The following is a 21,983-nucleotide window of genomic DNA, read 5'->3' as shown; positions in this document are numbered from 1 at the left end:
TCACTCTTATTTTACTTTGCTTTAATGAAAGGCGCTTTTTAATTGTATCTTAACATTATAACAAAAAACAAACAGCACGTGAGATGGGGCAAAAAAAAAAGAAAAGCAAGGCAAACACTGCACAGTGCGCATGCCTTCATTCCGCTTCCTGTTGCAACCGACGTTTATATTTCACCAGGATATTGCACACATTAACCGAGGACCTCATAATGCTCATATTCCAACCTTACATGAACACGTCTTGCGTGGGCAAAAACTGCGGGAAAGCCTACAATATCAACAACCAGCAAGAAAACATGCCTTGTCATTTTTATTTGATGTTGTGAAAGGAAATGTAACAGGTAAACTATTTGCAGGGACATATCTACAATCAGAAAGCTACTTACAGTGACGCAGCTGTACAGGATGCCTTCACATTAGCTTCGCTTTCTTTCTGGCAGATGCGACCTTTTCTGAATAGCTGAGGCTCTTGCAAGTATCTTTTGCGATAAAATGCATTCGTACCACTATGTATGAATAGAAACTCTACATTAGTGGTGCCCTTGTGAACGGGACAACCGACACTTGTCACATCACAGTCCCCAAGGGTGTCAAGAACGGTCCGAAACGGCGGCAGTTTCAATGTGTACAGTGCCCCCGGACACCTTGACCTCGTAGATAACCTGGATGGCCGAAACCTACACATTCCACAACTCAAATGTTTACCATCCTGTATAACAGCAAGCCAGGCTGCAGTTTGGTGAGCTGACTTTGGTGCATTCAGCAGCAGCAGCCTGGTTCAAGCCCAGGTACCACACAAGCCTACAGCCAGGGTAGCCGTCGCAAGGGTATGCGGTGGGGGTGTGCGGCAGTAGGCTCAGGTTCATCCCTGGCCAGGCTCCATGTCGTGGCCGAGGACTCGCCGATTTTCGACATGTGGAACACAGGCTTTGTTCCGTTGTCTGTGCTGCCGTGCATGCTGACCGTCGAAGTCTGCGGGCACCCCATTTCCATGGAGCTCGACACAGGGGCTAGCGTGTCAGTAATGGCCGGGAAACCCTTCAAGTGTACTTTCTCCGGTGTGTCCGTCGATGCTTCGGGCGTGATGTTGTGCAGCTACTCCGGGCAGCTCTCCCAGGTCTAGGGTCAGATACAGGTCAGCGTTCACTTTGGAGACAGGGAGGCAACCCTTCCCCTTTACTTAGCCAAGGGGTCGTCGTCGACGCTGCTGGGCCGAAACTTGATTCATGCACTGGGCGTTCGTTCGTCTGCCAGAGTACTAGGATGCCAGCCTGCATGCCGTGAAAGACGTCCCCAGCCTCCTAACCGACTTCAAGTCCCTGTTCCAGCCAGGGGTGGGCACATTTGCCGGCATGACGGCTGGCATCTATGTACCCGAGGGAGCCCGGGCACGTTTTCTTTTTACTTTATTACCCACAGTGCCTTAACAGGCATTACAGTGGGGGAGGGTATATGCAAAAAAGATAAAGAAATACATACAGTGTCAGTCACACAACTAATAAAAATAACCGCTAATCACAATCAGTCATAAAATACACGTCATTGGAACACACTTAAACGCTGTTATGCTAGCACAGAAAACATCTTTAGACATAACAGAGGCAATGTTTGATGGCAATTAGTTCCATTCGCGGATTATTCTAGGAAAGAAAGACAATCGAAATAAATCAGTCTTGCGTGCGCTTTCCCGTACCTTGAACATATGATCAACTCAGTCTGAGACAATAATGAGGTGCAAGCAAATATTTTGTATTTTTAATCCTGACACGACCATGGTAAACAGCATGACAGAATTTCAATCGCAACTTTTGTTGACAATAATCTAAATGCTCCCAATTCAGTGTTTCTTTTATACTTTCCGCCCCAATAGTCCTGCGGCAATTGCCTAACACACCGGACAGCCAAATTTTGAATCTTTTCCAATTTATCATTGTCTCGCTTAGCTGGAGGGTCCCAGACAGTGCAGGCATATTCAAGAAGTGGTCTAACATTGGTTTTGTACAATAATTCTTTAGTAGGTACAGGAAAAGTTCTGGCATTCCGACACAAAAAGCCCAACACTTTCCCAGCTTTGGCTGCAACGTAATTAATGTGTCTCTGCCACCTTAGCGAAGATGTAAAATAAACACCTAGCTATTTGTAATGTGATACTTGTTTTAAAGGTATGCTGTTCAGATTATAACTGCTCATGTGTGGATCCTTTTTTCTCGTAAATGTCATGTACACAGTTTTTTTTTTCATTTAACTTCATATGCCACTTTACACACCACTTGTTGATTTTGCCTGGATCTTGTTGGAGAACAGCCACATCATCAATGCATTTTACTTCCCTGTATAGCACACAATCATCGACGAATAAACACATCTGAGTCTGGATACCATCAGTTCTATCATCTATGTATAATATAATTAACAGTGGACTCAACACAGATCCTTGAGGTACACCGGACGTGACACTCGCGATCTGAGATTGAGCCCCGTTAACAATAACAAACTGCTTTTGTGATGCGAGATATGATCTTATCCAAGAAGTAACCTGCGGATGTATATTATAAGCTCCAAGTTTTTCAATTAAGGAAGCATGGGGTACAGTGTCAAATGCCTTCTGGAAGTCCAAGAAAGCACAGTCTACTGAGAGTCGATGATCGAGGGATTCTGCTATGTCATGTAAATTCTGTTCATTGTGTAACGCAGGAAAGGCCTTTCTGAAACCCGTGCCAAGCTGGATTAAACAGACAATGTTCATTAATATGTGCTACAACTGTAGTATACAAAATATGCTCTAAAATCTTGCAAGAAACATATGTCAAAGACACTAGTCGGTAATTCACTACTTCACTGCATGCGCCCGACAACGCTCCCAACTTTCCACTCGTCCGGAAGACAGGACTGTTCTAGAGATTTGTCATAAATTATCTTTAAATATGGCGTGACTGATATTGCACAGAACTGGAGACGTCTGTTTGGCAAGCCATCAGGGCCACAAACCTTTGACGCATTTAATCCCAGAAACAACACCTCAATACCACGTGTGCAAAAGTTAATGTTATCTATCTTGCCTATTTCGCTTCGAGGGTCCTGTGTCTTCCCATCAGTTCTGACCACTGGGGTGAAAACAGAGCTGAAGTATTGATTAAAATTTTCGGCCTTGGCAATGTCATCATATACCGTGTTACCGCCAATGACCAACGACAGAACAGCTACCTTGTCCTTACCATTTCTTTTAACATGCTTCCAAAATTCTTTGGGATTTTGTTTTAATCTAAAGTGCATAGAGCCGGAATAACAATCCTTTGCATTACGAGCAGCAACATTCACTTCATGTTATATCCTGCAATTTTCTTTTATTCTCTTCTGTAGGTACCTCTAGAAAATTGCGATAGCATCTCTGCCTTTTCTGTGTTAGTCTGTACAACAGTTTTGTAAACCAGTGTTTACTTTTAGCGCACCTGGAGTTCACACCCAGGAAGGAACAAACTGATGCTTTAGTTCCATTTTTTGTTCGAATAATGTCCACTGATGATCTACACCTTTAGTCTCAGCTTGTGTTTCAAAAACTGCTAGATGGGAATCTAAGGCCCCGTTCATCTCAGCTACACTAGCCTTCTCAAAGATGAAAACCCGCCTATTAAGACCAATTACTATTTTTACGTAACTAATATGCATCTTGCACACCACAGTGCTGTGATCGCTTATACCAGGTACGACAACACTGGAGAAAGCTAGTCCAGGTTGATTTGTCAGAATTAAATCTAAAATATTTTCTCCACGTGTTGGTTCCAACACCATTTGGTGAAGCGCAAAAAGGTCGATTAAGTTTTTCATTTCTTGACTACAGCTATCCACTGTAGTGACAATATTAGGCTGCTGGTGCCAATCAAGGGATTTTCAAGCTTCGCCCACTGCTGTTCGCCCTGAAGGAAGGGGTCACCCAGGAGCTGCAACGGTTACAGCGAGAGTGAATCCTGGTGCCCGTCAAGATGTCTGAATGGGCGGCTCCCATTGTACCAGTCCTCAAGCGAGACGGCAGTGTCAGGATCTGCAGGAATTTCAAGGTTACCATCAACCCCGTCGCTACCGTTGAGAAATGCCCGTTGCCCCGGATCGAAGATCTCTTCTCAGCGTTGTCGGTGGACAGAAGTTTACCAAGCTTGACCTTAGAGATGCCTCCCGGAAGTATGTCACAATATAGACAACTTTGGGGCTCTTCCAGTACACGCGCTTACCGTTTGGCGTGGCCTCAACCCCGGCCATGTTTCAGAGGGAGATGGACAACCTCTGCAGGGGCGTGAGGCACGCGGCGGTGTACTTGGATGACATCCTAGTTACTGGCAGTGACAACAGGGACCACCTGCAGAACTTGCACAACGTCCTGGCACGACTGTAGGGCGCCGGTCTCAAGCTCAAGCTGGAAAAGTGCATTTTCCTGGACCCCAGTGTTGAGTACTTGGGACATGTAATTTTCCTGGCTGGCCTAGCCCCGGCTCCCTTCCAAGTTGATGCTGTGCTCAAGGCGCCTAAGCCCCAAAACAAGAAGGAGCTTCAGAGCTACCTCGGACTTAGCAACTTCTACAGGAGTTTTCTGCCGAACCTGTCAGAGCATCTACAGCAGCTCCATCTTCTGCTTTGAGATGGTCAGCAATGGGTCTGGAAGAAGGAGCAGTACCGGGTCTTCCAGTGCAGCAAGGAGCTAATCACCAAGGCTCCAGTGCTGGTACACTTTGATCCTGCCAAGTCTGTCGTCCTTACCGTAGATGCGTCGCCGTATGGCGTGGGAGCCGTCCTGGCACACCGGAACAAGGATGGCCAGGTACACCCTGTGTCGTTTGCTTCTCGTCAGCTTCATGCTGCAGAGCAATGCTATAGCCAGCTGGACAAGGAAGGCCTGGCCCTCATGTTTGGTGTCGAGCGCTGCCACCAGTATCTGTGGGGCTGGAAGTTCAAGGCAGTCATGGACCACAAGCCGCGGTTGGGGCCGCTGGGGCCTGACAAGGCAGTTCCTGTGCAGGCATCACCTTGAGTGGTATACTAGGCCTTGAGGCTGGCAGCTTACAGTTACCAGCTGGTTTACCGTCCAGGAAAGGACTTGGGACCTGCTCATGCCCTGAGCCGCCTGCCCCTGCCAGAGGTGCCTGATGCCGTTCCAGAACCTGCCGATGTGTTCATGCTGGAGCAAGTGTACCCGGAGGTACTCTCCGGATCTGCGGTATCCAAACGACCAGACGGGACCCAGTCATGTCTAAGGTGGTCAAGACGGCGTCCCGTGGGGAGGAATTGGTTCAGCAGGCCTATAGCCACAAGGCCACCGAGCTGAGCTTGCAGCAAGGCTGCCTACTATGGTGTTCCAGGGTGGTGATCCCACAAAGTCTTCTGTCCAGGGTCCTGCAGTTGCTGCGTGCGGGTCATCCTGGTGTGGAAAAGACTAAGATGGTGGCCTGGACCAGGACTTTGCTCACATGGTGCAGAGCTGCCAAATCTGCCAGGAGCATCAGCGGGCGTCGCATCATGTGGAAATCACTCCCTGGCCTTTCCCACAGAGACCCTGGTCCCGCCTGCATGTGGATTTTGGGGGGCCCTTCAAGGGCCATTACTTCCTTGTGGTGGTGGACGCCTTTTCGAAGTGGGTGGAGGTTCTACCTGTCACCACTCCATCAGCAGGCGTGACCATTGCAGCGCTACGACAGCTCTTCGCCGTTCAGGGGTTGCCGAACGTTATTGTGTCCGACAATGGTCCTGCTTTCGCCAGCACAGAGTACCTGGCCTGGCTGACAAAGAATGGAATCCGCCGAATGATGGTTCTGCTGTACCACCCTGCTTCAAACGGTGCAGCCGAGCGGGTGGTGCAAATCATCAAGGACAAGCTCAAGAAGAGCCAGACTGGGGATTTCCGGACGCATATTTGCCCAGATACTGTTTTAGTACTGGACCACGGCCCACGATGTCACTGGTCGTGACCCCTGTGAGCTCCTGCTGTGTCAGATGGTCAAGACACCCTTGGACGTCTTGCACTCGGACCTCCAATCCACAGTGCTCCTGAAGCAGCTGAAGTAGAAGCTGGCTGCTGACCAAGGGTGCCGTCCTGGGCCTTTGCCGGAGTCTGGAGCTTCAGTTTTCGCCAGGAACTTCCGTCCTGGCCCAGTGCCTCATCGCTGCTCGTCCGCATGCCAGACAGGGCCACGTGGCCCAGGCACGCCGACCATGTTAGGCCTCGCCTCGGGACCTGGCCAGCACCCTCGACTGCCACTTCTGAGTTACAGCCCGCAGGAGGACTAGCAGCAACACCAGTCGCTTGCAGCAGAGCACCGCCCACCTCAAAGGTGGCAAGCGTTGCCAGTGGTGCGGTGCCCGTTGGGCAGGTGTCGAGCCCGGCACCACTCACAAGGCCGACCACTGCGGACCCTCCGGATGGAGCGAGGCAGGCAGCACCTGGCATTGCCACCCCAGCCCACCGACTCCGGTTCCCAGGCGGAATACTCGATGGCGGAGGCCACCGGACTGTTACTCGCCTTGGTAGCAGGCAGCTGTGCACCGACGAGCACAGCTGCTCGCCGGTCAGTCATCTTTCGTCACCACCACGCTGCGAAGCGTCTGTCTAATGGAGGGTGCCTCGAGCCCTCCCTCGTTCATGAACCCGGGCGGATCGTGACACTATGCATGCCGTCGCTTGCATCAATTTCGTCACACAAATCCCCATCACTCTGGCACGAAGCAACTTGGGTGGGAACCACTGACCTTACTTTGGGTGGTTTTCTTGCCGACTTGGGCGCCTTCGGTTTCTACAGATGCCCAGGTATGTTCGGAAAAATTCGGGGTACTGTGTGCTTGTCCACCTGGCTCGCGAAATTGTTACGGTTTCATTGTTCATGACGTGCTCATAGCAGGTTATGACCTCTGCAGGCTCAAAATTAATGTCACAAACGTATGTTCGTATGTTTTTACGTAAAAGCCTTACAGTGTTTCCGCGGAATCGCGTTTTGACAGTCACTTAACATACGCCAAAGAGGGTGAAGGCGAAAGCCTGCACGCTCATCTCTAGGCATTCATTAAATTACTCGACATTCTCATTCGAATGCGTTGCTTATTACTTTTCTCTCACCAAAGGTCATGCTTCGATCGATGTGCCGCAGTTCACGCTACCTTAATTGCTGCGTAATGAACGTTGCCCTAATTAACACCAAAGGTCGTGGGTTTGACTCCCACCATAGTTCCCGGGTTCGAGTGACTTAATGAACTCTATATCGGTTAACTGTACCCTAATTAACTTCACCTTAAGACGAAACGTCGTGGGTTCTACTTCCACACAGGCTCCAGGGTTCGATTCCCACCGAAGGTCGTGAGTTCGACTGCTTGAATGATCTGTATAACTTTGCCTTTTCTTTTTCGGCATGATGAGCGGTATCGGATCTAGCTGTGGAAGACGGCGACGACGATGAACGCGCGTGTGCGCGAGGCGAGCTCACAAGACCGCACGCCGCGTTTTCCAGACCATCGGTATGGTGGCTACCATCCGATGGTCTGGAAAGCCACTAAAGGCCTTAAAAAATGTCGAGGCACGGGAGTTGCTGCCACCAAAGCATACCCCGAACGACAGCCCGGCGCGCTGGACGTGGGCATGTCGAGAATCCGCGCCACACTTCACGGCATTCACTTAAATGCGTATGCACGATCACTGCACGGGGTTCTACGTTTGCGGAACGCGTTCAAGCTCCTAATACAGGCGCACGCAGATCTAAAAACAGAATAAAGAACCAACTTTTCTAAAAACGCTGATTTAGACGCCCGCACATTCTAAGTTTTTCTTTCCCCATGTGTGCAAGCATGCTGTCGCCATCTGTCGCTCTTGTGGATGTCAAGGGTCGACATGACCGTCACGGACTTTTTGTGACGACAGGCTGTGCAAAAAGGGATTACCGTAGTCGAATGTGAAAATGTATATACAAATAAAAACGGCTATACCGGCTACAAATTTGTTTTGCTCTTTCTTTTGTTTGGCTACATTTGGGCTACCATTTCTACGCCGCTTGTCCGACCTGGCAACACTGGGACTCCACGCCCTACAACAGCAGCTGTGACTTCGACGCCTGTGCGGTTGTGGCTTCCACAGCCTGCCTGCACAGTGAGCGGAGGTTGTAGTGCCCGGTGGTGTGTCATACCGTTGCTTGGCGAAAGAAGCCGCTCTCCACGCACGCGGCATGAGCGCTGGATACCCTCAAGCCGCGCTCTTGGAGATGTCCAAGGTTGGGGAGACGCCAACACCCCAGGACGTCGCGGACTACGGTGAGCCTTTTGTTCTGTCGGGTTCGGCCGGGTCGAAGCGTCTTCAAGGACGTCGCCTTTGTTCCGCGCGTCGCAGCAGGCCCGAATGACAGCCGCGCTCTCCATCGGGCTTGCTCGTCGTGCTCCCGTTATGCGACAAGAATTCCGCCCGCGTTTAAACGACCTGCCAGGTTCTACTTACAGTAGCAACTGTGATGTTAGTTTCGGAGCCATCTCGCGTATGCTTTCGCCCAAAGGCATGTTGACCAGCACCTTTCAGCGATGCGTTATATTAGAAATCGGCGTTAACTTCCTACTAGTTGTCCACAGACGAGGGGCAAGGAATGAGCACGTCCGTGCCGCACTGCACATATATACTTAAAAAATGTTAACGTGCCAACTCGCCCAACTTGCTGTGTTGATTGAGCCGGTTTATTGTTATGTGTACATAGGCTGCTTCATGCACCGGGAACGCTGTTGTTGTTCGCGTAGCTTCTTCTCAGCACTGCGGCCGCAGGTGGACGGGAGCGTCGCACACGTTGCGTCGGACCGCCGGTTACGGTTACGGTGCACGGTTACGACTCCGCGCTTTGCAAGGCGCATAGTTCCTTAGCTGGTGATCTTCAGTTGAAGTGCAAGTTTGTCTAGGATACTCAATAGCTAAACAGGGCGATTCATCATCCTTGGGAGAAAGCACGGCAGTAGTAGACTGCGCTCAGCTCTGCCTATGAGGAAACATGCATAGCGGTGTTGCTTATGTGACTTGGATTTTCGTCTCTCGGCCTTCGCTAATATTTGAGCGTTGAGGTGGAGGCTTAGAAAGCTTAGCGCGTAGTCAGGGTGAAACGTGTGAAAAGTGGCATGCTAAAACAGAATCGTTTAACTAAAGAAGCCGTCATCTACAGCATACTGACAAGCATCAGGGATGCAATTGTGAGCATGGGTGCTTCCCCCCCCCCCCCCCCTGTCATATTATGGTTCTGCAGATGTCATTCCACACAGGTATTTTTAAAGCTATCCAATGGGTTTCATCTTATTACAGTATGATGACAGCTGTCTCTAGAGGCTCTGCTGTTGTTTTGAACAGGAAAGAAATGTTTCCGAATATGTTGTGAACTGTCTAAAAGAATGCACTCTCGCAGTTGGTACATCTTCATTTGTACGTAGTTTGTTCCAGTGCAATAAAAGCAGAGACAAGAAAGGAACACAGAAACGACGTTAATGCTCAACAAAGACCATTTTGGTGTATGTATAAAGAAGACCCTTCTGCCTTACAACAGTGCACATACTAAACTTGTTAAAAGGGGTATTGCAATGTCATGTGTAAAAGCTTCTCTAGTAAAAAGCTGCTGCCACACCACCTCAGAAAGTCTGAATAATCAGGTAGAATAGGCATTCTACCTAGGCACTGCTGGATTTCCTTCATTTCTTATTACTGCTGTATGCGAGTCACTCTTACAGGACTTAAAAAAGGATGCAGGCCAAAAATGGAAAAGGATAAATGAAGACCGCAGGTCATATTCTACATACACAGAATTCCACAAAATTTTAAGATGGCTAACAGATATGCTGTCAAAGTTGTTTTCTCTCCCATGCAAGTTAGCATAAATGTGCCCTTTGCTGACCAAATAAAAGAAAAAAATTGCAAAGAAGCACGCTGATTGTTACACTGATTGTGTAATGCACATGGTGTACAAGATTCCATAAAGTTGTGGTCAAGTGTACGTAGGCTAGACGGACTGATGCTACAGTGTGAGGGCCCGCGAGCATTACCTAAAAGTAAAGAACAAATCCGGCAGACACATTGCAGATAACAGGTGTGCTTGCACACCACAATTAGAACATACTTACCTAAAACATGCAAAAAAAACCTAAGGGTAGCTGTGCAAGTGCTTTTAGTTTGAATATTACAGTATGGTTACTTATGATTCTTTCCGTTTGTCATAATGTGTTTGTATGTGTAAAAGTCTTTTTTTTTTTTTCATATAAAATACTTAGAACTTCAGCACCAGCCCACGCAGTTTCTGTGCTCCTTTTCTGTCTCCGTTATTATTGTGTTGCACAAGCTTTGTACAATTCAAATCCGAATGATAATACATCATGTCACCAGGTCACATGTACACCATGCTGGGCTAGTTTTCCAGCAAGATTGATGTAAAAAGTATCACTTGAATCTGTCGCACAGGGTCACCTAGCAAAGGGTCAGGAATATGAGGAAAGCCAGTAGACATGGAAAAGTGTGCATATGTGCAGCAAGCATCAATGTGATCTTCCCAGGTTGTGGGCATTCTTTCGGCAACTGGTGCCAGAAACACAAGGCATAACATTTGTATCTGCTGGGAATGTAGTCTGACATTCTGTGTGATAGTGACGAACATCTCGTCCACCCTTTGTCACGTCCATTTCAGTGTGTGCAAGGGTGACTCACTGTTATGGCTAGTTCACTATGTTGTACCTACTGGTGATTCACATCAAATTTTCATGTACATTGTTACAAGAAACATTCAAGAAAGTGCATGTGGGTGCAGTGCCTTCCCACTCCAGGCACTGCGCTCATCAACAATCCTCACAAGTGGGAGAATAGGCGACACACTTTTAAAGAGTGCCTGACAAAATCCTGTAATTAAGAGTTACTAGGAATCTTGAACTGTATTTCAAAATTATTGTGGCCTTTTATGTTTTATTCTAAGCAGATTCTTTTGATCTACATATGCACTAGCAGTTTGTGTGAATCTGTCCAGGCATTTTGTGATGTGACAGCTACCACCGTGATTTAATATAATCCAGAGTTTGACGGAAACCCATCTGGCGAGGAACGAACGTAGTGGAATAAAACAAACACTTGCCAACATCTTGGCGAGTAATCGTTTTATTCTAGTGATTTATATACTTCAATAAAAACATCCATGTGGAGGGGAAGGCTGGTTCAGGAGGGCTACTCCAGAATGTGCAGTTCATTTTCAGATTGAGTTAATGAAATTTGCACTGAGCTAAGTTTTGACTGATTTCTTGCAGTATTTTACAGAACTGAAATTAAAGTATATAAAGAAAGCTTACGAACATTAAAGTGAGCAAAGAGGACAAATACTGGTTCTCTGCATGTTTCCACTTGAAGCGTTGGTGCTATTGCTGAATGTTCTGGGTAAGCATGTGTCAAAGTAACCTACATATAAAGCAGGCGTCAGAAATGTTGAGCACTTAGGTTTAGGAACGAGATTCAATGGCTAAAATCTCAGCAATGTGTATTTTGCAAATGACATTGTCCTGTTCAGCAATGCAGGTGGTGAGTTGCAACAAATGATTGAGGACCTTAGCCACCATCAAAGTGTAAGAATAGGGTTGAACATTAACCTGCAGAAGACAAATGGTAATGTTCAGTAGCCTGGCAAGAGAATGAGAACTCATGATTGGCAGTGAGCCTCTAGAATTTGTGCAAGAGTATGTTTATCTAGGCCAATTACTTGCAGGGGAACCTGACCACGAGAACAAAATTTATAGAAAAATAAAATTGGTTTAGAGTGCATACAGCAGGCATTACCAATTCATGACTGGTATCGTACCACTGTCATAAAAAAGTACTCAAATTATTGCATTCTACTGGTGATAACATATGGGGCAAAAGCTTCGAGGTTGACAAGGCATTCAGGACTGCGCAAAGAACGATGGAACGAAAAATGTCAGGCGTGTACATTAAGAAACAGAAGACACTGGTGTGGATTGCGAAGATCTGGCAAACGGGGCTAGCCGTTATTATGGTTTGAAGTTTATTTGTTTTACCAGATCAAAGTACATGAAAGATCGTGTGCAAATGGTAAGGACAGTGGGGAAAAAGCTGGGTAGCTTGACTGGCCCTAAACACCTCTTAAAAGCACAATGACAGCAGCAAGCAACAGTGCACGAGTTTACGCATTACATATTTCATGAAAAACTCAATAAAAACGTCTAACGTTTACAAAGTTCTATAAACATCCACAATATAAACGTCTGCAAATTTTGGAAAGGTACATTACAAACAGCCATGGTTTCTGTACTATATACAAGAATGTTATTAAACGGTACATTCAGCTCAGTATTTCTAATGTACCATTTTTAAATAGAGCATGTAAAGCTTAGTCAGCTAAGTACGGAATATTGCAGTAGCTGGAAACCATAATTCGTTCGGGGTCATGGAATGTACCAGTGGTTGGTGTGCCTTGTTAAGCAAGAGCTTGGATTTGGTTTTAAATTAGCTAAGCTTCGTATATGTCTGGTTTTGAATAACATTAGATCTAAAAGCTCTTAAAGGGAAACGCTCCTTGAAGAAACATATTTTAAATATTTGTACTAGAGATATCAAAATCCACCCACTTACAGAACAGTACAAGCGGATTTCAAAGATGTCATTAGTTTCTGTCTAGCTGTTAGAGTTCTTGAGTTATGACCTACATAATGGCAAAATAGTGATTTTGTGGACACTTTATTGTGTAATAAATTTTGGCAAAGAGCTTTGTGCTGTAGCTTATTTAGCTCTTTGTAGACAGCCAAGTGCCACAATCTATTCAAACAGCATCTACAATTAGTGCAACTATGAAAAAAAAAATTAGGACACTTGAACAAATTTTTTTCACAATGACATGAAAATAACCTTGTACATTTATGATTGTCTTATGCTAACAAAATTTGGCCTCCTCTTGAAGATCTGTACAGTGCTGATATCTATTTGAAATTGCAGTATCTCCCAGCAGTAGTTGCGAGGTTATATTTCAGGGAATCAAGAAAAATTAGTTAAAATGCTCTAACCTTTTTGCAAAGTTCCAGCAATTATGCAGGCTGTTTAAGTAGATATTGGTATTTTGTTATATATGAAGAGCTAAACAAGCTACAGCACAATGCTTTTTGTGAAAATTAAGTACATGAAGTACCCACAAAGACTATATTTTGCCATTGTGCATCACATAACTCGAAAACTATAATAACAGCTACAAAAAAAGTGATGACATATTTAAAGTTTGCTTGGAACACCCTATAATTGGCTGGATTTTGAAACCTCTAGTACAAGTAATACAAAAAAGTTGTTTCGAGGAGCGTCTCCCCTTAGAAGCCTTAAAGTTGCCACTCATAAAACTTCTAATGTTCTCAACAATCTCCTAGTGCACCAAAAAACAGTAGCATGAGTGGGAAGAGAGAAAAGAGCATTGTGTAGCATGTGCAACGGGCACTTTCTCAATAAGCCCAAGACTCTATGAAGTTTGGCACTAATACATTCAGTATGGTGTTCCTGTGACATGTGTGCACGAAACAAAACACAGTGTTTTTGTATACGAAGTAAGTTCAATATTAACTTTAAGATTTAGTGAGGGATACAGATGGTATGATGTTGATTTGGCCTGAAAAATAATGCTTTCGTTTTTAAACAATTAATGTGTGAAGAATTGCTTACTTTCCAGTCGTATATTTTGTCTAATGTATCATTCACGAAGTCTATGATGCTTTCTACATGACTGTCATTAAGAAGAAAAAATGGGGGAGTTGGACAGGCTATGTAATTCGTAGGACGGATAGCCGGTGGTAAGAGTTAAAGAATCTGTGCCAGTGGAAGGGAAGCACAGCTGAGGACACAAAAAATTAGGTGGTGTGATTAAATCGACAAATTTGCTGGCATAACATGGGGTTAACTGGTGCAAGAACTGGGATCATTGGTCACTGGGAGAGGCCTTCATCCTGCAGTGGGAATAAATGGGCTGATTTTAGCTGTGCGATAGCTGTGACGCGGTCTTGAGTAGTTGAAAGGTGCTCATGTACTGTGGTCAGTGATTGAAATGCAATCGTATAGTTCTCGGCATTTTTTGCAAGCACTGAGTGAGCGGGACAAATGCGTTCCCCATGTATGTCACCAACACTCTCTCAGATGCACGATGTGTCCAGTGATGATGAGTACGTCCAGTTTTTCTTCTTTTATGTTCGTTCTTTAGTTCTTCCATCAGTGTAACACTAAGCGGAATACAATCGCGAACTTCCACCAACTAACCCCATTCATTGCTTTACTAAATGATTTATTGGCATCCCCTTTGAAACAGGGCAGTGAGAAATAGTCACCTAGCCTGCTGGATTTAGTCAGGTGTGCTATACATGCTTTCCATTCTAGCATTTTTTGTATACATCTCCTTAACCTTTTTTATCTTCCTCAAAACTTCTCTACCTTGTACTGCTATCTATGCCTGTAATGGATCCGGTCATATCAATCTCTTCTTGTTTTTGTTTTTTTTTTCCCCAATACTCTAAATGCCTCTAGCTTATCTCTACTACTGATCGGGTGACAAGTCTACTTTAGATCCAAGCGCTTCTGGGAGGTGTATATCATCTACAGGTCTCACTGGGCGAATCCCTTCGGATTCTTTTAGGGGGTGCTGAGTGGTCTCTAGATTTTTTCTGCAGCATACACATGCCTCATCTTGTTGCGAGTTGGGCCACCAGCTCGAGCCTGGAATAACAAAGCACTGCCCTTTGTGTTATCGTACAGATTTTCCCTTCCAATTTCTTTCTTCCCACTCTTGTAAATAACTCCATGGTCTTTTCTGTTTCCATTATTTGCACCCAATTGGCTGTCTTTCTTACCTTCTTTCTGATTGAATTGAATTCTGGGGTTTTTACATGCATGCATATACATGCATGAATTGGGGTTTTTACATGCGAAAACCACAATTTGATTATGAGGCACGCCGTACTGGAGGACTCTGGGATAAGTTTAACCACCATGGGATCTTTAACGTGCCGCCAATGCACGGGGAGTAAGGTGCCTGGTGTAGTCTCGTGCGGATGCCATCCTCTCGGTATGCGCGGAGATTATCTTATATTCTCTCATCTTTAAAATGTTCAATACTTAGAACCATTTCTCTTGGTAACCATACTTAGTTCAAGGGAATATTCCATGTCTCAGTAATTTCTCTTGTCGTATTTGAGTGCTGATTATCATGTTATCTGTTGATAACGTAACCTTTTCTCAAATCTCTAAATTTATTAAGGCAGTTTTTCGCGTGCGTACCATGGCCACGCACGTTTATATCGCCTTCTGTTTCTCTACCGCGGGTGCGCTTTAGACCCACGGCGCTGCAATTATGCTTGAGTAATTTTCCTTTTCTTTTTTCCTCCCTTAAACTCGCTCTCTTAACTACTACAAGCAGAAACAAATGAACAGCTCTCGCATTCAATCCCATAAATGAGAGAAAAAAAGTATATATGTATGTATATACGTGTGTGTGTGTATATATATATAAAATTATCAGTCATAGCACTCGTAGTACAGCCCTCTGGGCCGTTCTCTTTCCAAAAGTAGTCATATTAGGGTTATTATAATTAGACAAAGGTATTTCGCTCTCGTGAGCAGCACACCTTGGGATAGTTACTCGGGCGAGCTTCCCACACTAAGAGTGCCGCGCCCACCTTGCACCTGCTTAAGCTTTCCCTAGTCTCTAGAGCTGCTCGAGTCCGCTCGATTCAAACTAAACAATGTCCGTGCAACCTTGGGCGATCGGAACGCACGGGATCTATGTCCGGCCTGCTGAGAAAGGGGGCTTTGAACTGGCCACAGAGCTCCATGTCTCAGTAAGGTGCCTGGTGTAGTCTTGTGCGGATGCCATCCTCTCGGTAAGCGCGGAGCTTATCTTATATTCCCTCATCTTTAAAATGTTCAATATGTAGAAGCATTTCTCTAGGAAACCATACTTAGTTTAAGGGAATTTTCCATGTCTCAGTAATTTCTCGTCGTATTCAAGCGCTGATTGCCATGTTATCTGTTCATAACGTAACCTTTTCTCAAGTCTCTAAATTTATTAAGGGGGGGACCCGGCTTTCGCATCGCGAAAAATGGCCAAAAAATCGATTTTTTGAAAATCACATTTTAGGTTTCTATAACCCTTTTTCTATCTGATACCCAAATATCATCACTGTAAACAACCTAGAAGTGCTCTAAAAAATTCGTTTTATCAGCCGAGGTGGCGAAAAATCTCGCGGAAATCAAGAAAGAACAGCGTTTTTCAAGCCACAATATCTCCGGTTCGGCGCGACCGAGCGCCGCCATCTTGGTCTCGTCATAGAATAAAGAACCAACTTTAGAGAAGGGAAACTGTACCTTCCGCAGTGGTATGAAAATAAGCAGCGGCAGTGCATGAAACTTAGTGGGGCGGACGCCAGATGGCGGTGCTCAACCAGGAAGCGGAAGTGCAGTTCTTTCTTTAGAGAAAAATCCAATATGGCCGTTTCCCGCCGGTAGCGTATGCTGGTACACGCCGTGCTCGCCCGCCTTCTTATGCGGCCTGCCTCGTTGCCTAGGCTGCCGCGTAGCTGGTGCATTCTAATTGCCAGGAGACCAAAGAGCCTCTACTGACGCCCATACAAACAACCCACAAGTGAGTGAACAGGACGTGCGACTTTATTGGCAGAAGAAAAGCAGTGTACCTTCTCGTACAAGAGCAGAAATAAAATTTGCATTGCGAGATTCGCTGAGAGGCTCATTTACGTCATCGAAACATGGCGGTCTGGCAACGAGCGACACTCAGCAGCGCAAGCAAATTGGACAGTGCCCCACCTGTTTGCATCGACAGTCGCCGTAACTTGCATTGCGAAGCAATCAGGTGATGCAGGCATGCGCTGCCGCAGCCAACAGAGCTGCATGGACTACCCGGCATTTTAGTGTTTCCTCCTTTCCAACCTGCATGTTTCTTTTTGTTCTTTTGCGTGCCGCAAATGTGTAACTTGCGCTTGGTGCCTCACATTCTCATTATGGGCATGGTCGGTTTTGTGGGCATCACCATTTTGCAGCCACTTTTGCAGAGGCCTTTCCACCCATGTGGCTGTCAACTTCATACACTTTGGATCATATAATCACGTATGCTGGTCTCCGTTCACGCCACATCACGTCTGATGAAGGCCCACAAGCATAATTTGCCCACTGCTGCAGCATGAAAGGTCAAACGGGGAGCACCAATTTCTGTAAATTGGGAATCATTGTCGCTGTGTGGACTGCAGGAGCAGATGGTTACCTTGTGAGACTGTTGCCCAATGCAAGTGACAGGTCGCCACATCCGGCAACCATGATCAAATGAGACTCGGCATCCAATCACTGCATAAGGTTCAGACAATACACTGTACATTGGCTAAGATCCACATGACAACAGTCAGCGTTCATGCACTATGGGTCGCTTACAGAACATTCAGCTATTGGACTTCAGGCACAGTGCTTGCCTTTGTCACACATGGCGGTCTAGTAAAGAGCGACAACCAGCGGCGCAAACAGATTGGACAGTGTCCCCACATGTTTGCATCGACAGTCGCTGTAAGTTGCATTGCGAGTCAATTGGGTGATGCACGCATCTGCTGCTATAGGCAACACGGCAACATGAACTACCTGGCATTTTAGCGTTACCTCCTTTCCATCCTGCACGTTTCTTTTTGTTCTATCGGTGGCCTCTAAAAAGTGTTGCTCACACTTGGTGCACCACCTGCTCTCAATATGGACATGGTCTGTTTTGTGGGAATCGCCATTTTGCCGGCCTTTCCACCCATGTGGATATCAACCTTATACACTTTGGACCATGTAATCACGTATCGTAGCCTCCGTTGACGCCAAATCATGGCCAAGGAAGGCCACAAGCAAAAATTGCATACGGCTGCAGCAGGAAAGGACGGAACGGGGAGCATCAATCACAGTGTGTGTAAACGGGGATTCTGTTACTGTGCGGACTGCAGGAGCAGATGCTTACCTTGAGAGGCTGTTGCCGAATGCAACTGACCAGGCCGCCACATCCAAGAAATGTAACACGGCAACCATGACCAAGTGGTACAGTATTGAAATAAGACTATGCAATCAAATCACTTCAGCATACCGAAAACATAATGCATTGGCACTACATACTATACATTGGCTATGATCCACATGACAACAGTGAGCATACACGCACACAGGTCGCTTACGACACATTCAACCATCTGACTACAGGCATAGTGCTTGCCTTTGTCGTACATGGTGGTCTGGTAACAAGCAACAACCAGCAGTGCAAGCAGATTGAACAGTGGGTCCTACCTGCTTGCACTGACAGTCGCCACTGAAGATGAGCAACGTGCATTGCAAAGCAATCAGGTGACGCAAGCATCTGCTGCTGCAGCCAACATAGCAACGTGAAGTACCCGGCATTTCAGCGGTACCTCCTCTGTCGCTGTGCGGACTGCAGGAGCAGGTGCTTGCCTCGAGAGACTGTTTCCCAATGCAACTTACCAGGCTACCACATACAGGAAACGTAACACGGTGACAAGTACCAAGTCGGACAGCAGCGAAACAAGATTCTGCATTAAATCACTTCAATGTAGCTGGCGCAAGAACACAGGCTGTCGAGCAAGAATAGCAACTCTGAACGATACTAGGAATTAAATATGGGAATGAGAAAGCTTGCATTCAAGAAAGAAGCCACTCTACCTTGCAAGCACTGAAAGCCAAAAACATTAAGAAAAGTTTAATGCTACATAGCACACAGTGCAAATGTGAATGCAAGACACGCCAGTGCCGCATCAGCTATTTCAAGAGCGGAATTGCATGTGTCAACATACACTAGAAGATACTGCTACACATATGTTATGCTACTAGACAGTGACTGGTATTAAGTATGAGCAAAGAATTAGCTGACCTTTAGTGTTTGGATGAGGAAGAGGAATGATCTTTAACAAGAATGTGGAATGAAAAAGCTTGCATTCATTGATAAAAAATTATACTTGGCACAAATGGTATTTGACAAGGCCAGGAAGCTCATTAAGGAAGGGCGAGCTGATGGAACTCTTTTGGCCTGCATCGTCTGTGCTTGTTCAAGGGTTGCAGGTACATCTGAAAACAATTTTTTGTTGTTGAGGTACCTGGATGACTCAGCCAATATCCATGCTGGTAGAATGATGGCAGAGGCTCCTTTCACTCTTGACACAGTCATATGTAGACTTGATATATCATCGAAATACTTCTAGAACGACTTCTTTGTTCGTGGTGTAAAGCCTTGCTAATTCGGCTCCAGCCCCTTCCTGTTGGTGTAGATGGGGGCTCCCGTGAGGACCAAGATGTGCTTGGCACAGACTCTGTTGGGGCAGAACAGTGACACATGAGATAAGCAGAAATTATCCAAACTCATTTAGTGTTTTCTTTTATGTTCGAACCAATTATGCTGAACTGTAAATACGAACAAACATTCATATCTTCTGCTACAAACAAATTACATGTATCTCAAGATTAGTAAGCCAATACAGCATATATCAAGCATATTTATTTCTGAACCAGGTGTTGCTTACCTTGTAGTAGAAGCCAAAGTCCACACAATGACCTTGTCGTAGCAGGCAGCGGCTTCTAATTAGTGCGTGGAGTGTGTTGCTTTATACTGGTGCCGCCCTCATTACTGCATGTCAAAAACAAATTTTGGCTGCATCAGAAATTGAATAAGCACGATTTCGCAATATGAAACATGAAAAGGTGTGACATATACATTGTAATTGTTTGTGACTACAGAACACATGCAAATGTACACTGTTTGTTCTAGGGTGCTTAGCAGCATGGTTAATAAGTGTTGCTACTCTCCATAAAATTGACGTCTGCCTAAATGCAATGCATGTCAACAGCTTAAGTATTATTACGATCACAAATGAGAACATTTGTGCGCTCATTTATACACTAAAAGAGACCACACTGCTGGTTTCACAAGCAAATACATGAAAGTCATGAAGCTAATAGAAATGATGCATTCTTTGTCTACATGTACGTGATGCACCGCTTCACTACTGCAAGAATGTCCTCAGGTAAACCAAACTGAACAGCAAGAACATTTGGAACCAACAGGTACGAAATATGGGTGAATTATCATGCGTGCAACTGTTTGATACATTAAATTCAGTGCTTTAGCTGCAGTTTATCAAAGGGTTATTCGGTTCTGTGGACGAAAGAACTTGCAGGTGGACTCGAAAAAAATTACATTGATAAGGCTACCCTGTCACCCATGGCTACGGCTACGAGATATAAAATTTGACGCGTGTTCTGATGTCGCTTTCGTGATTCGCAACTAAAGGTTTATTTCGGAAACGGCGATGTAGAGGGTCCTGACTGCCCATATGTAATGCAGCATCTAGTTCGTTAACTTGTCTGTGCCTGTAAGCTAACGAGAGCAATATTACATAAGGATTCAGGCAGCGATATTAAACGACTCACCGGTACTGCTGTCCTCAGTCGCAGAATGCGGTTCCCGTTTCGATGCAGATGAATGGCTCACGACCGAAACGTAGCTTTTGGAATTGCATGTTCGCTTGCAAACAGGTCACTTCACCCCAAGTTAAATAACGGGAGACATCAAAGCACAATAAACTAGTTTTAGCAACAAAGAAGCAACCAGTCTTAAGTGTACGAACGAATGAATCCTTGCCGGCATGCACTCGAAAATACCAGTAAAAATTTTAAATCCAGGCCAGAGGTCACGTGGAAGATCGATGATGCTGAATGCTATTTGCGTTTATAATGACAAAAAACAGTAAACTTACTAATGAGAAGTACAGTATTCAATTAGCAATGATAATTTTATGGCCTATTTTATGTAATAAATAGGCTTCGGTAATTGTAGGATAAAGTTTGTAAGAAAAATTGTGGTCATTACGGCGCCCCTAGCGGGAGATATTAAATATAACTCGGGCATCCCTTTAGTGCTTCTACTATGCTTATTTTATTACCAGCGGCGCGCGGTCGATTTTTTTGCCCTCTGTGGCCATTTCTTGAACTTGAGAGTGTGCGAGGCCTGGGGCCGAATCTTATAACGGTTCGGTTGGGGAACCGTTCCTTTGGCCTCACTTGATTGGCCAAAATTTCGGTTACGTCACAGGTCGTCAGAGGCAGCGGGGCGGTATCGCAATTTATAAATACGTCATGCATCTGTCAATCATCTTCAAAGCGAACCGGTCGTAGGAACTAGTGCTTGCAAATATACGTCAAACCGAATATCCGGTTTAACCGGAGGCAAGTGAATCCGGTCTCGAAAACCGGTTATCCGGTTATCAGGATTTTAAGAAACGGATATTGAAAATATCCAGTTTAAATAACCAGTTAGCCGGATATTCGGATATTGGAATGTACTAGATTTTCCCACTCAAATTAATCCAAGCGTCGGCTATTCTCGTCCAAGCGCCAGTGACTTTAATTCAGCTGCCATACATTTAATCTCGGAGCCAAATAATTTAATCCGGAGATGCATTTGCGGAGGTGTTCTAGGATGTTCAAAAGAATGGCGAAATGTTATAATTTTGCGCTGACCAAACTTAACTGAAGAGCTTTCTTGCGGAGCATTTTCATGGGACTGCAGAAATGCCTTTCCCGAGTGAAATATCATCTAAATATTGCACTAATATGAACATTGCTGCTGTTAACAGGGTCATGCAGAACGTAGCTATTTGATGGATTTGCTGACATGCATTGAAACAAAGGGGCATCCAGCAACAAACTGGTGATTCATAAGCTGATAAAAACAGGCTGAAAAGAGCGTCACGCGACCTCTCATCATTTTGTTTTGTTTTTTACAAGGCCCGTTGACATGGATATCAAATTGAACGAGCTTCGAACAAGCTCTGCGATTATAGCCACGTAACGCATTTGAGATTACGTGGAAGAGGGTGTTGTGAGATCTCGCGTAACGTTCGCCAGCATATTGCTGGTTCTCAACTATATTGACACGGATATCAAACGA

General features: G+C 45.4%; 1 protein-coding gene across 4 annotated transcripts in view; it reads left to right on the top strand.

Moving 5' to 3' along the window:
- Positions 1-8,029: 8,029 nt before the first annotated feature.
- The window catches only part of Ctl2 (Choline transporter-like 2), a 494,927-nt gene continuing 480,973 nt past the window's right edge, over positions 8,030-21,983 (top strand). For 2 of the 4 annotated variants that reach the window (XM_075677602.1, XM_075677595.1), the window contains exon 1: positions 8,032-8,277. In XM_075677602.1, the coding sequence (XP_075533717.1) occupies positions 8,193-8,277 (85 nt within the window). In that variant the 5' untranslated portion in view covers positions 8,032-8,192. Of the gene's footprint in view, positions 8,278-21,983 lie in introns of all 4 variants that reach the window. The other 2 variants (XM_075677601.1, XM_075677596.1) reach the window with 2 other exon arrangements.

Source organism: Dermacentor variabilis, unplaced genomic scaffold (genome assembly GCF_050947875.1).
Source record: "Dermacentor variabilis isolate Ectoservices unplaced genomic scaffold, ASM5094787v1 scaffold_13, whole genome shotgun sequence".
In the NCBI taxonomy this organism is placed as follows: domain Eukaryota; kingdom Metazoa; phylum Arthropoda; class Arachnida; order Ixodida; family Ixodidae; genus Dermacentor; species Dermacentor variabilis.
The sequence above is the reverse complement of the archived record's forward strand: the minus strand, read 5'-3'. Positions and strand labels throughout refer to the sequence as shown.